The sequence below is a fragment of the Colias philodice genome, chromosome 20 (assembly GCF_061535455.1).
Source record: "Colias philodice isolate Cphi_HAF_F1 chromosome 20, ilColPhil1 Martin Lab GWU primary, whole genome shotgun sequence".
Lineage (NCBI taxonomy): Eukaryota > Metazoa > Arthropoda > Insecta > Lepidoptera > Pieridae > Colias > Colias philodice.
Window position 1 is genome coordinate 4,817,944 of NC_143105.1, and position 17,090 is coordinate 4,835,033.

At 35.8% G+C, this 17,090-nt stretch overlaps 2 protein-coding genes and 1 long non-coding RNA gene across 3 annotated transcripts; all 3 read right to left on the minus strand.

The window, feature by feature from the left end:
- Window positions 1-84: 84 nt before the first annotated feature.
- Window positions 85-3,421, minus strand: LOC149479394 (regucalcin-like). The gene is made up of 6 exons (XM_089708259.1): window positions 3,257-3,421; window positions 2,852-3,044; window positions 1,936-2,133; window positions 1,300-1,515; window positions 1,030-1,157; window positions 85-781 (listed from the first exon to the last, which is right to left on the minus strand). Exons 1-6 carry the CDS (start codon window positions 3,332-3,334, stop codon window positions 533-535), a joined length of 1,062 nt encoding a protein of 353 aa, XP_089564385.1. The 5' UTR covers window positions 3,335-3,421; the 3' UTR covers window positions 85-532.
- A 279-nt stretch (window positions 3,422-3,700) lies between these two features.
- Window positions 3,701-16,689, minus strand: LOC149479395 (regucalcin-like). Its single transcript, XM_089708266.1, has 6 exons — window positions 16,603-16,689; window positions 16,272-16,431; window positions 15,915-16,112; window positions 15,449-15,673; window positions 15,018-15,133; window positions 3,701-3,987 (listed from the first exon to the last, which is right to left on the minus strand). The coding sequence occupies exons 1-6, from the start codon at window positions 16,687-16,689 to the stop codon at window positions 3,751-3,753; spliced, it is 1,023 nt and encodes a 340-aa protein (XP_089564392.1). The 3' UTR covers window positions 3,701-3,750.
- On the minus strand, window positions 7,761-13,991 carry LOC149479396 (uncharacterized). The gene is made up of 2 exons (XR_016317272.1): window positions 12,661-13,991; window positions 7,761-11,579 (listed from the first exon to the last, which is right to left on the minus strand). It is a non-coding gene; the product is annotated as an uncharacterized LOC149479396 (long non-coding RNA).
- Window positions 16,690-17,090: the final 401 nt, after the last annotated feature.

Consider the following 17,090-nt stretch of genomic DNA (forward strand, 5'->3'; position numbering starts at 1 on the left):
ACGTACTCAGCGTATGCAAAACTATAACCTCCTTTGAGCTTAGTATACCAACAGTGGGACACCTGTATAATCGATCTGGTTGTAGTCAAAGGATTTAATATTAATTTCAATTCAGTGAAAAACGACGTATTTATAAATAAATTATATTAAAAAATTGTATTAGATGAAAAGATTGTAAATTTTTTCTCAATTTTGAAGATTAAAACTTTTCTCAAATTATTTTCTCGTTTTATAATAGTATTTCGCTGTTGTCGTGTTCATTCTGTTATATCTTGATGGAGTCTAAAGCATTATACAAATCTTGTTAAATGAATCTTGTTGTGAACGCAATTATAAAATAAATAAAGAAAAATATCATGAATTAACTATCTTTTATTTATTTACTACACGATGCCCTTCCAACTTGTACTATACATACCAATATAACTTTTACTTCAACTAAAACATTACTAACTACCTTAAAATAGTATCAAAATAAATTTCTCTAACCTATTCCGAAGACTAAACATAAAATCTCATACACTTTACAAATTCAATAAATATCCGAATCATTAAAAATAAGTTTATAGCTACGTACTCCTCCAGTACCAAGCTTGTTAAGAATAAATAAATTCCCAGAATACGGTTCCCGTTCTAGCTCCCTTGCGTCCATATTGCGTCGCGATGTGGTTACAACCAACTCTTCTAAAGTGTCTCCGACCCACACCACGGAAGTTACGCGGGAAACTGGCAAGCTAATTTTTGCCACTACTTTTTTCTGATCTGGATCTATGCGAATAACCTATACAATTTAATATGTTAACTGTATTGATAAATGTTAAATGTGGTGTGCATTATAATTTGCCAATAATGACAGTGTGACGCTCATTTAATTTAATGTAAATATTTAAAACTCTCAAAAGACTCTCAAATTATCGATCGATACACAACTGTACTTTACGTTATATTACTGTGAATGTTGCAAGTTAAATACATATTTATTTCCATATCTGTTATAGGTACAAGGGTAAAAGTAAATAATATACTTACCGCTCCACCAAACATAAGGGCTACCCAAAGACATCCATCCCTGTCAATGGTCATTCCATCAGGTATGGGCTCAGGCGTAGTTTTCATAAAGTTATACTTGCTGATATCTACTATTGTGCGACGTTTACCTGTGTACCAAGAAGATTTAATTCTATAGAAAACATATAATATATAACTAAGTAAGTCCTTCAGTCTTTTGCCATCACTGATGTTCTCAAACCTTAGAGGTATGAAACGGTTTTGGTTACGGTTAATGAAGAGATAACTTACTAATTCGTCCTTTTCTTGCATCAAAGTCGAATGCATCAATCCTTCGCGTATCCGAGTCTATATAATACAAAATGCTGTTATTCAAAGACCACACAATTCCATTAGATATAGAGACGGGCTTCAGCTGGACTCTTGGCTCGAAATGTGGTTGCTCCAAGCTGTAGAGCGCAGCTTGATCTGGCAACACAGTATCACCGTACTGCGGACCCTTTGTGCCTTTCGTGTTAAATAATAATTAATACATCGGATGATTATTGATACAAAATATGTATATGGAAAGTTTAAAAATTACCATTAGTTTTTTTTTAATTAAATATAGGTGGTACACGTGTATATTAGATTGTGTCCATTGTTCCCATTTAAAGTAAGAATTTTTGCTTTATTAATTTGTTATGCTGGCAATTAACATCTATTGACTACAATAAATACCTACTACTTTATAATATGTTATTATAAAGTAATTATTTATGATACCAATATGCACGTGCAGCGGTCACATTTAATTTAACGTACCCATGACTTTACAATTAAACAGATTTTTTTTTTAATTTATAAAATTGGCTCGGTCAAGCAAGAGAATAATTATAATAGCAATATCCACAAAACGAAGGGGCATCAATTATAAAATTACAATACCTGCCCAAAACCTGCCTTTAACATCAGCTTTTCCTTCATTCAAGATATTGTCCGGACTTCCTATGTCTAACGCTGCTATAAAACGTAATGATGAAGGTAGAGATTCATCCCAATCTAACAGATATACGGAAGATTGCACTCCAATTAACAGGCGTTTGCTTTCTGCTATTGGTAAAACGATGTTTACTTCGCCTTTTCCTATAATTGATAGAAAAACGTAATAATACAGACTATAATGTAACAGAAGTTTTAAATTTTAATACGACAAATATTCTAACTTTATAAAATTTGATTGTTTAGGACTTCTGTCTTCGTGTGAAAATATGCATTTTAACTCAAGATTTAAAATGAGTTTCAGAATAAACACACTTAGAGCGTAAAATTAAGGGGTCCTGGGTATGATATCCAAATGGGCTCTTAAAAAATAAATGCTCTTGTCTTGCACGACACAGAAGGCTGATCACCTACTAAACAATTGTCCGTAGAGAAAATCGATCAATAGAAAAAATGTATGTTGGATGGCATTTCCTCATCCTACGGAGGCAATACGGGACTTCACTTGGTTCACATTTAATTAATTGAAATTAAATCTTCATGGTTTCAATTAAGATATTGAAAACTACCGTTGACGTGCTTTATATGTATGACTAAATGCGTTTTTCACGCGTAATCACGTGTGTCGATGTGTTAATGTGTCGCCTCTTGGGGTAGGATCATTGATAAAGAAATAAAAATTTCCTTGTCAAAAATATAATTAGAAAAGATCAGTGAACAAGTTTAATAAAACACTCACTTTTCCCCGGTAGGTACCAATCGGCATTTACCGATCCTGTTTTTTGTTCCATAGGAATTTATGCATGGACACTTATCATTACAATATTATAGTGTAGGTATAAGATAGTGATAATTAATTTACCTATATGTTTTAATCGGTGTTGTTTCGTGGTAAATTCAAATGCATGCACATTTTGGTTAAGTACATCAACCCAGTACAATGTGTTTAAGTCCGGGTCCCAAGCAGGACTTTCAGCGTGAGTGAAATCCAATGTGGTGTAGTTGAAGGTCTCATAGTGATAGTGAAGTTTATGTTTCTGTCCAACTAATGTGTTCTGAAATTAAACGAAAATACTTAATGTCTCGTTATAGATCTATTTATTTTGATATTCGTTTTTAACTCATCTAAGTAATTAGATTTATAAAATATTATCTATTTAGGTACACAAAACTGAAGTTTTAAACAAATGGATGTGTTGAAGGGTTAAACAAATTTTGGAAATGATAAGAGGAAAGGTACACAATGTTTATATATTAATTAACTCACACTTGTTTGGCTTCCAGCTCTTTCTATGTAATAGATTTTAAAAAACCCAACAATAAATACAACCTGTAGAGTTGACATTGTAATAATAATCTACATAATATACTTGTTACCAATGGCAATGTAAAAAGAATGATGAAAGAAAGTAAAATATATTTTCTGAATAACCGTGACGCAATTGTAGTTAATCTCCTATTTTAATTAACGCAAGGTAGGGAATAATGGAAAATCTTAATTTTGTAACGGGCACGGTGTATTTAGCTAAATTAATGTCATTTAATGAGATTTTCTAATGCAGTAAGATTTCAAGTAGGTAGTTACCCTTTACTTTTTTAATCGTTTTTTAGTATGCAACAGAGTGCGGAGTTCGTTCAGTATCGGTTTTGATATTGTTACCAAACTGGTCTACTATAGAATATGTGTATGTGATATAAATAAAACACAGAATAAAATTACAAAACATTTATTTCTTAAACAACATAAAAAATATCACAGTTTTAATAAGAATCAGCAATATCAAATCGGAAGTGATAAGGGAGGACTCCTCGGCTGCCAGTCTTCCGTATGGTAAAGATGGCACCTCCGTAAGGTTCGGTCGTGTCATGTACGTCTTTTGATGACGTCACGAATAATTCATCGAGATTTGGTCCGCCCCAACATAGAGATGTAATACGAGAAACTGGTAGTTTGTAGCCGTACACCACTTGCCTTGCGTCGGGGTCTATGTGCAACACCTGAAATATAAGTATAATTGTTTAATTGTTTTCGTCAAAGATTTTATACACATATAAGCCGACCTGAGGAAGGACATAGGATAATTTTCCGGAAATCTCAAGGGAACGGGAATTATGCGGGTTTTTCTTTGACTGCGAGGGCGAAGCCGCTGGCGGAAAGCTAGTATGTAGTTCACTAAAATAGTTGAGTTAACGGACTAGTTATCTAAAATTCATCAAAAACGGTCAACTCGGAGTAGTTTGGTTACAGACATTATGATACGAAAATATTATATACAGATTAATAATTTTTTTGAAGTGAAACTTCTTTATCGGGGGTGGACAAAAATTTTGTGAGACATTTTTTGCGTTACGCCGCGCGCGTTACATTTTTTGCGTTACGCCGCGCGCGTTACATTTTTGCGTTACGCCGTACTCGTGACATTTTTTTTCTTATCCCTACCACGCGTGATTCGACGTATACTTTCTCCAGCGGAGTAGGGATATCGTATCGTTTTAACGTACGTCCTACCACTTTACTTGACCGTTTTTCTATTGCACTCGTATTTATTTCCAACGCTCTATGGTGACGTGATAATATTATGTATTATATTAAAGTGATCAGCACAATCAAAGTGTTTATTTTAATTATTCTAATTCCAGTGAATTTAAAAAAAAAGTAAGTAATTACATATCTTTTTCTAATACTTAGGTGTAATTATGGTATTTATTTTTCTAAGTTATTTAAAATTAACCTCACTTTTTGATTGTATTTTTCAATTTTTTCAATTTTATTATAATATGTATAGATAATATGTATAGATACACTAGCACGTGGGTGGAATTATGGTATCTATTTAATTTAATAATTTATATAATATAATCTTATATATAAAAATGAATCGCAAAATGTGTTGGTAAGCGCATAACTCGAGAACGGCTGAACCGATTTCGATAATTCTTTTTTTATTATGTTCCTTGAAGTACGAGGATGGTTTTTATGTAGAGAAAACGTAAATATTATGTACCACGGGCGAAGCCGGGGCGGACCGCTAGTATATATATATAATTATATTATTTATACCGGGTGTCCCACTGTTGGTATACTAAGCTCAAAGGAGGTTATAGTTTTGCATACGCTGAGTACGGAAAAAATACTTAAAAAATTCCAAACGCATTTTTTTTCAAATAGATGAATTCTTAAAACTCTATGTGTACACCCCTAATAAGCAACCCGCCTAACTTTGTCACCCGCACGTGAGCTATCTTTTAAAATTATGTTTTCATAGACAAAATGCTCACATTAGCGAGGCGGTATATGCCGCCTGCACGAAGTTAGAGAAGAAAACATGGATTTTTAGGAAAACAGTAGCAAAAAAAATTTAACGTAATTTTTTTTTAAAGTATTTTTTATGTGATCAGTGTATGCTAAACTACAAATCCCTTCGCGCTTAGTATACCGATAGTGGGACACCCTGTAGGGGAGACCGAGGGGAGTTGAAACAATTTTCACGTTTTGTTCAATATAACTCAAACTATAATCAGAAATCTTGAGGTACTAGTACCAATCGATAGGTTATTCTATACACTTGCGAATGGTTAGCAAAAAGAAACTGTAAGCCTTAAAAAATGTGGTGAAAAATCGATTTAACCGTAACAAGTCAACTTGTTTCAACTCTCCTCATACCGAGGTAAGATGAAACAGAGGTCGAGGAGAGTTGAAACATTACGATTTTGGGCAGTAATGGGAGCTGCAAAATAAAAATGATGATTTGATTTAAAGGTTTTAATTAAAATCAATCTTTTCAAGTAATCAATAACCTTTTTAGTAATATTTTAATGACATATATCAGTCAAGTAGGTCTAATACAAATAATAAACTCGTTAATTACTAAAAATTAACATGACGCCTTATGCGTAACATCAATTATAATCAGTCGAATCAACAAAATGTTTTACTGCAATCTTAAATAACTAAATCTTTGACATAAAATAGTTATTAACTATCAGTAATTTTGCACGCCTCATAAGCGAAGCGTTGAGGTGGGTACTACTGTCACTTCGCGCAAAACATCTGATTTTTCAAACTTAAAATGTCTTTATGTATCATACATTGCACTTGTAAGATAATACATACAAGAAAAAACACTATTTTTAACATTCATGATATTTTTGATGTCATTTTTGTTATTTAAACTAGTTAAAAAACAGTTTAAAAAAGTTCTGTCTTGGACGTCCGTGTGTCTGTATGTGCGGAGGATTTTCTTGTTAACACGATAGCGACCGAAATATTTTACTAATCGAGTCTTTTTTTTTCTCTTACGCTTGAGTATGCTCAGGAATAGAACCCTTTCATTTTTCAGGGTCTGATTCGATTTGGTTTAATTGTTATTAAATAAACAAAAATAATAATTAATAAATAATTATTAAAAAAAATTATGAGGCGTGCACTTTTGGATTTTCCAAACTATTTTTAAGTACTTATTACAATCAGTGCTATAAATTATTTAAGTAAAATACTCGAAAAGAATGTCAAAGATCAATTGGAAACACATTAATCTGACAAGTAGTTTGAATATGGCTCCATACAGCAAATGCAGCAGGATTAATCCTCTTCTCCTTCATCACCTTTTTCGTTTCCTCTCTTTTTTTGAGAACCTTAACCTTTTTAGTTTAACTGCCTGGTTTTGATCTTTTTCTTGCTTTAGTTTCTTCAGTAGGGATGTTGAAACAAATAAACACATTAAATCAACAATAAAATGCATTAATCCTTGTACTTTTTATTTCTTAGCTATAATCAGATGTTAAATTTAAACCGAGGAGAGTTGAAACAGTCTGTTTCAAAACACCTCAGTGAGAAAAAACCTCCCAATTTTTATTCAAATCACGATCAAGCAGTAAATACACAGAAATCAAATTTACCAAGTATATTTCATGAATATATAGATAATGAGATTTCAAAACGTATATAACTCAACCCAAAATACAAAACCACTAATAAAGTACGAGCATCGTAAAAATTCGTGAAATACTTACTTTTAGGGTGCACTCACACACATCAGTCACCGTCACGGCACGTCACCGGACAGGATTAAAAAAAAATATGTATCAATAGTTCTAGTATGACTCTGTTCCCACACGACAGTCGCCGGCACGAAATCTATCAGTGACGTCACCGGTCAGGCACGTCAAATAATCTTTCCATACATGTATCATACTTTTATCCCCACTCACCCGGTGCCGTCACGTCTCAGTTCAGTCAGCGTCGTGCTACCGTCAATGAAACGTGGCATCCGTCAGGGCAGTATCTGTTCTCTAGCGTGACACACGTCTAATCACTGACTAACCTGATGTATGTGTTCAATGATTCAGTCAAACCGGCGACGTGACTGACGGACAACATGACGGTGACTGGTGTTTGTGGATACGTACACGAACCGTCACCGATCAGTCATCGGTGACTTGACGGTGACTGATGTGTGTGAGTGCACCCTTAGCGATTTTCGGCACATGTCATTCAGAACTACACAACTGCATAACTGACGTCATCGGCGTAAACTGACGCGATAGCGGGTTGTGGGAGGTGGTTATAAAAAACGATTCCAGATCGCTAACGGTTTTAGGTTCCTAGAAATCGGGACTGTTTCAACTCACCTTTGTTTCAAAACCCCTCGGTCTCCCCTATATTATATTTATATTATATATATATATATGTCGGAGCAAGATGTAGATTGTGAATCTATTTTCAAGCTGTGGGCGTTGCGTTGGGTAATCGAGCAAAGAAACACCTCAAACTCAATCATTTCTTTATTTACCACCGATTCGGAAAGCAGTATCTACAGAGAAGAACCGGCAAGAAACTCTATAGTTGCTCTTTTTAATCATGTCAGTTTTACAATACAGTCATTTTAATACAATCACTTTAAATACAATCACTTTTAATAACCGTTACGTTACACATTTAAATTAAACACTAGCAAAGAAAAGGTTAACAGTTCCTAGTAGTGGAAGATCCGAACTCTTCGATGTTCGAATGTGAAGTGCCGTCCCGAGGGCGAGCCTTCACGGGCTCGACCCGGTACAAGCATGAAGTAAGCCGCCAACTTCACTGTGCTGCCACCTCCCGGAACTCGTGCAGAGTCGTTTTACATCCGCGCTATTGACCGTCTCCGACACGGCCATCCTGCGCTGAACACGTCCTCGTGTTTGTGGGTGCTGTAACACAGAAAACATCTCGCACAGTACATGCTCTTCGGCCAATCCTGACAAATTTTTACAATTAAACTCTGATATTTAATTTTTAGGCTTTTAAACCACAAAACTGAAAAAAACTAAATCCTTAAGATCACTTAGTTGTCCGTAAGTCTATCAGTCTATCTATCAAGACCTTTGAAATTCATATCGCATACCATCGTCCCGTTAAGCTTTGAAAAGTTATAACAGTCGATCAAAAGATAGCAGTTTCCGACATTCGCAGGGGACACGAGGAATCAATACCTTCAGGATATTTCTTGTGAACACAGAATCATGAAATTTGTACAAGAAACGTCCTATAGCAAAGAATCTCATAATACAAAATTTAAGTTCATATGAAAACAGGTTTTTTTTCTTAATTTGAATATCCTAAAATAATTTCCAACTTCAACCCTTTGAAATTAACCATTTTGATTAAAATAATGAAACATTGAATTCTGATCATTTCAATTAAATTACTACTAAAAGAAAGTAACGCATAAGCGACCAAACACCACTTTCACTGCTATTGTCATCAGCAGATCATTATTAAAGTATCACAAAAAAAAACTAGAGCATGAATCTTATCCGAGGCCTGTGGCTTTTCACTAAGCCCATCATCATACACGCATTCCACCGAATGCCAACTCTGGCTTTTCACTAAGCCCAACAACACACACGCATTCATCCGAATGCAAACTCTGGCTTTTCACTAAGCCCCACAACAAACCTCATGTTTGTTCCACACGCATTCCTCCGAATGCCGAGTCCCACGGACTCCCATATTCCAATGGTCTCTCCAAGACCCAACCTCCGCCAGCGTCACCCGCGCACCGCGCATCCACGGTTTACTATAAGCAGCTATCTGTACTCCTAATAGCAGACGCCGGCTTCAACGGACTACGGTAATACCGCGCATCCACGGTTTACTATAAGCAGCCATAACCCCTTATAGCAGACACCGACTTCAACGGACTACGGCTACGAAATGACTACTGGCACACTCTGACCAACCGAACTAAGATTCATCGCTATCACTCAACTCAAACTCAAATTTCAAACATTAATCAACTTCAAGTGGTACTTGGCCCCCAGGCATCCTCAATATATTAACAAGGTGAAGTTACCCGAACATAGTATAAACAAAATCAGTCTTTTCAAAGTGATTATTGGTGTTTACAGGATTCAATAGCTCAACAGTAAAAAAAAAGTGAAACCTGAACTGAATATTACTCTTCCAACAGAATCAATATTCTTAATCGTTTTTCGTTTTAATAAACTCAAGTTATCCCCTATACAGCCATACTGACAATCATGTGTCCCCGTACGCCATTTCTCACACTACATTACTACGGTAATTCATCTCGGGATACCAAAATAACTACTATCCTGCCTCGGCCCACACTGACCTTACAGGGTTACCATACTGCCCCGGTCTTCCTGACCGGTCAGAACACACATCTACTATCCTGGACCTCATGCCAGATAGAACACCACAATCCTTCGATGGACTACATTACCATCACAATATTATTTCACGCAACACATTTACTTCACTGCGTACGAGACAACACAACCATCAGTATGCTACAACTCTACTCTACTGAATTATACCTCCCAAGTCTATCATAGTGATAGCCTGTGCAGCTTGCTCAAATTTTAACAGCAGTTTTATTTTGTTGTTATGATCGTTGACAAACAAATGTGACAACAGCACAAAAATAACATCTTAAAAAGTTTAAAACGAATAATTCGTAACTGAACCGCAGAAAACACTCAAAAAGTGGTGAAAGCTTATTCTCAACTGAATATTTACCAACTTGAATTTAAAGTAATCATCTGCCTACAAGAAAAAAATCGCGAGAAACCCTTCAAAACTTTTTTTTATCGGCAAATTTGCATATGGCTAAATTCCTTAACGGTATGTTTGCTTTTGAAAACTCAACTTAAACAATTAATAAGTGTAGGCTTAAACTCATCTGTTAATCTAATATCGAACGGCAAAAGGGCTGAGCTAAATTTTAGTTTCAACGTAATAAGATTGAACTGCTCAACAACTACTGTACAACTACCTAATTGATGTATTCAGTTGATGTTAAACTGCAGCTAGTCACAAAAACTATTATCAAGAAATTACATTAAATGCACACAATGTAAATCGATTAGGTACTATCGAATACTCCACGTTTAGGACTTATTTGAAGCTAAAAACCAAAAAAAATGTGTGCGTGTGCTACGCGTACGTGTACACACGTAAGAAATGAAACTTCTTTTTGACCTTATTTTTTCAAAAAATAATTTACAATATGCAACTTTACAGAAATATATCAAATCACGCGTGATAGGGATAAGAAAAAAAATGTATGCATGTACTAGAGTACACACGTAAGAAGTGAAACTTCTTTATGACCTTAAAAATGTCACGAGTATGGCGTAACGCAAAAATGTCACGCGTACGGCGTAACGCAAAAATGTCACGCTTACGGCGTAACGCAAAAATGTTACACTAAATTTTTGTCCAACCCCGATAAAGAAGTTTCACTTCAAAAACTTTCAGAAAACCTGGATGGGTTTTTCTTTTCTCTATGCAATTAAACAGACATTATCTGACGACAGTATGTAAACTGTAAAGGCGCTATTAACCTTAAGATTATTTTCAACAGTCTTAATATCTTAACATTGAACGGACCCAAACGTCGATGAGATAGTTAAAATAATTTTAAAGCAATCAAGTTACGTACTCAAACTAAATCTAGACCCGTATTCCAATCATAACATTTATCTTAGGCCAGCTGTTTATTTGAACACGCTAATTATCTGCGACATTGTATTATGAACTGCCTAAATAAGGACCTAATAAATTCTCCAAGCAAAAATTCAAAACTAAATGCCTCCATTTAGGTACCTTTTATTCGATCAAACTAAATCTGTAACATTTCATGAAACTTCATATCGTAAAAACTGTATACTGTGAATTATTCACAACTTTATTTTAAGAAATTACCACAAATATCACCTGAAATAAAACCTACGAAAAGTTTTTTAAACCTCTAATGCACTAGTTTTTAATCGAATAGCAATAAGGCTGTCTCTGTGTAGCAATTAATTGCTATTTGTCAAGTGTTATAGCCTAAATAAAAAGTAACGCAGGTAGTTTAAGAAATTAATGCGGGTAGTCAAGAAACTAACGCGGGTAGTTAAGAAACTAATTTAAAAGTAATTCGCATACTGTTTTTGTTCTGACACACGGACAAGCGAATGTTTATTGTTTACGTTCGATTGAAGAATCTGGATGCAGTGTACAAATAATTAATGTGCTTTCTTTCTTTAGTGGTAGCTCACAACTAACAAACATTAAAGCAAGTCGTTATTTAATTTATCTTGATGGCAGTGCGGGGTTTCTTTAGAGAACTGCCGCACGTATGATAGGTTTTTTGTGGGGGGGGGGTGGGGGGGAGGAGGGGGGGACCCTCCCACCAAAAGGGGAAAGTTAGGAAACCAATAGTTTTGGAGAAAAATCAATTTTCCTATTCTAACCTCAAAATGTATGGAATTGGTGTAACAAAAATTTTACGATACATAAATAAAATACAAACAAGTTGTGAAAACCTACGTAGTTTTTTTTATTTGAGTGGGAATCGCCCTAAAGTCGCTACTGGCACTCGCCGGCCGCTGCCGCGGCACGCTCGCTTCGCTCGCTCGGCTCGTGCGGCAGTTCAAATGTTAACCTAATACGCTCGTCGCTTCGCTCCTCGCTACCTATTTCAATACTAAAAGTAAAAGTTTAATAGTTTTTTAACCTACGTAGATTTTTTTTAAGCTATTGCATAGCTTCTATCGCGGGCCTTGAGCGCGGGGACCGAATCCAGAAATTGCGTAACGAAAAACCTCACGCTCCCCACTCCGACGGGCACGGAGGTGTGGCTTGAAGGCATAGCATGCAATAGCTTTGCCGCGGCAGTCCCCGAGTGCCACACGTCTTTTTTGTTTGAGTGAGAATCGCCCTAAAGTCGCTTCTGGCACTCGCCGGCCGCTGCCGCGGCACGCTCGCTTCGCTCGCTCGGCTCGTGCGGCAGTTCAAGAGTTAACCTAACACGCTCGTCGCTTCGCTCCTAGCTACCTATTTGGATATTAAAAATAAAAGTTTAATAGTTTTTTAACCTACCTACGTAGATTTTTTTTTGTTTGAGTAGGATTCGCCCTAAAGTCGCTTTTGGCACTCGCCGGCCGCAGCGTAAAGTCACAGAACAGTGAAATGGAACGTCTTGGTCCGCTTTTTTGCACAACAAAACGGATAAATGCACTTTTTTCGCACAAAAAATTATTAACTTTAAAAATTAATGACTAAAAAACTACAAGTTTCCTAACGATAATATTTTGGAATTACAATCTTACATTACCTAGCTAACTAAAAATATAAATATTTCCAACAAATTCGTGCGGCAGTTAACTAAAGCCAACCCGGCAGTGCTTACGCCACAAAGTATTTTTTAAAATTACGTGAATTACCTACTAATGTAAACCCGTCCCTGAATAAGTGAAATAGGTACTGTTAATTTATCACTGCGTAAATAAGTTGAGTTAAATGTAATGCAATAAGATTAAACTATACACTGGTCTTGTAGGTTACAACTTTTAACAAAATCTGTAATCATTACATTCGGTACAGCCTGTAAATTAGCGCTGTTTTTGTGCAGCATTTTGCCGAGGCTGTGACCATTTTCCTCAATTAATTTTAAAATAAATTTTGTAACTAATGTTTTTGGCAATAAATTTCTTTTTCTTTCGAATAAGTTGCTTGAAGTTACTACATTTTGAAAACCTACTTTCTTTATCTTACTGTACACTCAAAGTGGAATGTTATCTACTGACCGGTTTTGTATGAGATTGAAGGATAGTTGCACGACACGTCGACACGTCGCTCTGGTTCCGGTGATCTCAGGCTTGACGTGTTGATGGTAGTGATGGTAGCGCGACGCCCGGCGTGGTATTGCGGTGCCTGGCGTGGATGTGCAACGCCTGGCGTGGTGTCGCGGAGCCCAGCTTGGTGCCGCGGCGCTCAGTATGGATGCGTAATGCACCACATGGCGCAACGCATGACGCTCGACGCATGATGCTCGAAGCCGGATGCTCGACGCGATGGCACGGTGCACGACATGACACGGCGCAGCTCTCGATGATACGATGATGCTCGCTTCCGACTTCTTGCTGTTCCCGTTGAAACTGGATCGAAGTGCCACGTGGTTGCGGCGCTTTGACTTTTAATCAGGTTATCGTATATCGTATCGAGGTTATCGCCACGTGTTTTCTCATTTGCTCGATTTGATCCCAATTCTGATGTCGGAGCAAGATGTAGATTGTGAATCTATTTTCAAGCTGTGGGCGTTGCGTTGGGTAATCGAGCAAAGAAACACCTCAAACTCAATCATTTCTTTATTTACCACCGATTCGGAAAGCAGTATCTACAGAGAAGAACCGGCAAGAAACTCTATAGTTGCTCTTTTTAATCATGTCAGTTTTACAATACAGTCATTTTAATACAATCACTTTAAATACAATCACTTTTAATAACCGTTACGTTACACATTTAAATTAAACACTAGCAAAGAAAAGGTTAACAGTTCCTAGTAGTGGAAGATCCGAACTCTTCGATGTTCGAATGTGAAGTGCCGTCCCGAGGGCGAGCCTTCACGGGCTCGACCCGGTACAAGCATGAAGTAAGCCGCCAACTTCACTGTGCTGCCACCTCCCGGAACTCGTGCAGAGTCGTTTTACATCCGCGCTATTGACCGTCTCCGACATATATATATATATATATATATATATATATATATATATATATATATATATATATATATATATATATTATAAATTATTTAGTTATATAATTATAATATAATATATAATTTATAATTTAATTGTGGTATTTATTTTTCTAAAATTGTATTTAAAGTTAACCTCAGTTTTTGATTGAATTTTTTAAAACATTAATTAATCTATGACTCACGTTAACACGTGTTTGCTTGATTGGTGTTCATATATGATTTTGTGAATTCAATATTTATAAGAATAAACCTCAAACTCTTTATGTCCAATCAAAATATGCATGTGCTTTGTTTCTAAGAATTACAAAAGACCCTAAACTTTGATTACTTTTACGATAATAGCCATTGACTATTACACTGTGCCAGATGTGGATACAGTTACCTATTCAAATTGTTTACAATACAGCTGAGCCGGTCGTTCTACAGATATAATTCTCCAAAAATATTAACCAAATGTGGTCGCTTAATGCGGTATTTCGTAGTAAACAATGCCGTAAAAACCAATGTTTTCTATAAGGCGGTCATATAACATTCAGCAAGGACCTTTCATTTTGGTCAAATGTCAATTTAACCGGTATGTTGTTATAAACGATGTCGCCATAAACGGTTTTGACTGTATTTAAATAGGTAGCGAGGAGCGAAGCGACGAGCGTGTTAGACTAACGTATTTCTGTAATATTGTATACAAGCTGTGCCGCGCGGTTTCACCCGCGTGGCTATGCTCCTGTTGGTCTTAGCGTGATAATATATAGCCTATATTACTCGTGGATAATGTAGCTTTCGAATGGTGAAAGAATTTTTAAAATCGGTCCAGTAGTTTATGAGCCTATTCATTACAATCAATCAAACAAACAAACAAACAAAGTTTTCCTCTTTATAATATTAGTGTAGATTGTAAATTATTTTTTGAAAAATAAGGTCATAAAGAAGTTTCACTTCTTACGTGTGTACTCTAGTACACGCACACATTTATTTTTGAATTTATTTACGTACCGTGCCACCGAACATCAATGCGACCCACAAATGACCGTCACTATCGATCGTCATTCCATCCGGTATAGCATCTTCATATCCGTAGTTCGAAATGTCCACAATAGTTCGCCTACCAGCTAGAGGAGATAGGAATTATTGATTAAATAAATAGGTAATTAATGTACAATTCCTCATGTCTGTGCTTAGAGCATTAAACCAAATTTCTGTGACTTTTTATTTTGTACTAAATTCTTACTAATATGTGCTAATATTATAAAAGCACTAGTAGTTATGTTTGTCTCAATGAAGCGACTTAACAATATGAACAAGTTTGTATCTGCAGATAGTTACAAGAGATGTAGTTTACTTTTTTTTTACGCTATAGCGGTTTCTTTGAGAATGCAGCGGGCTAAAAACTAAGTATTTCATATAAACGTGTGTGGGCTACTTACTTATTTCTCCTCTTTGCGAATCGTAATCGAAGGCTTCAACTTTTTGAGTTGGCGAGTCAATGTAGTACATGACAGTGGTGTTTAGAGACCACGTGAGGCCGTTGGAAATGGACACGGGTCGTAGTTGCACACGTGGATGTATCAATCCGTCTTGGTTTGTATCAAAACTGTACAGAGTAGCTTTATCTGGCATCACATCGTCGCCAGTTTGAGGCCCCTTTGTACCTAAAAATAATAATATCATATCAAATGTGTCAATTCTTTTTGTAACAACCTAAATGAAGGCTTCCTTTTTCAATGTAAAAAATGTCGGTACGCTATGTCGGCACCTGTTTAAAGCATGAACTTACTTATTTTTCTAATTACTGCATTAACAATAGGTAGTTATTCTTAAATCTTATCTTTGATTTGGAAATCGAATCGAATAGTAGTAGAGTATATAGTGATATAGATAATTAATCGTTACCTGCCCAAAATCTTCCTTCAGGGTCCGCTTTTCCCTCATTTATTACATTGTCCGGTAGACCTTCATCCACCGTAGCTAGCAATCTTAGAGCGGAATCTCCAGCCACATTCCAGTCAAGCAAATACAAAGCAGAACGCACAGCGACTAGAAGTCGACGAGACCCAGAAACTGGTGACACTACATTCACTTGACCGTAATCTAAGAACAAAAAGTTATGTGTATATTACCCAAATATTTGCAGATATACTGGACAACCTACTATTTCTTTTTCCTGTAGGTAGCTTCTCCACCTCAGTCACGTCACCATATGTAAATTCTCGGTTACTAACTCAGATAAATTAATAAACTCATACATACCTATATGCTTTGTGTAAATTTTTCCTGTGAAATAGTCCAGTCGATGAACGTTTTGTTGGTGAACGTCCACAAACAGCAAAGATTGACTGTCAACGTCCCAAACCGGGCTCTCACCGTGTAAGAATAGAGCGGGCTTATCCGGCCTATCACTTGACGATACCTGAATTAATTGATTTTATGTAATTAAGTACAAACTTTTCTTTATACTCGTAAATCCATAATAATCGTCGATATTAAGTTGATTATCTTTTTGGGTCTTGGATTAGTTTGAAACCAATAAAAAAATGTAGAAGTGTAAACATATTTTTTGAACGTTAAAAACTGTATTTACCATAGAAATCTTATAATAATGGTCCAAATCTGAAGTCACATACGAAATGAACAGCAATTGGTATAAAAAAAAGTTTGTTCGAATCATTATCGATTACTATTTACTATAAATGCGTGTGTCACGCGCCAATTCTAGCTATAAAACCCAACACAGATGTTTGAATAGCAAATATGAAAAAATAAAAATAAACAATTAATTCTTCCGATTTTCTTGATTTTTACATGCAAAAGAATCGAACAAAAATTTAAAGAATGAACGATAACTGGATGTTGTTGAATCAAACAGAAGTCGTAAAACTAGCTTTTTTATTTCAGTAAGTACTCAATTATGGATTTATTGTTTGCATAATTGTGAAATTAAGTGTGGCATATTAGTGAAATTAACAATAGAATATTTAAACTTGGCCTTGATCATATATTAATGTTAAGAGGTATATCTAATTATTTAAATAAATAAGTACTTAGTCACGTTTGCTCACAACTGTTGCA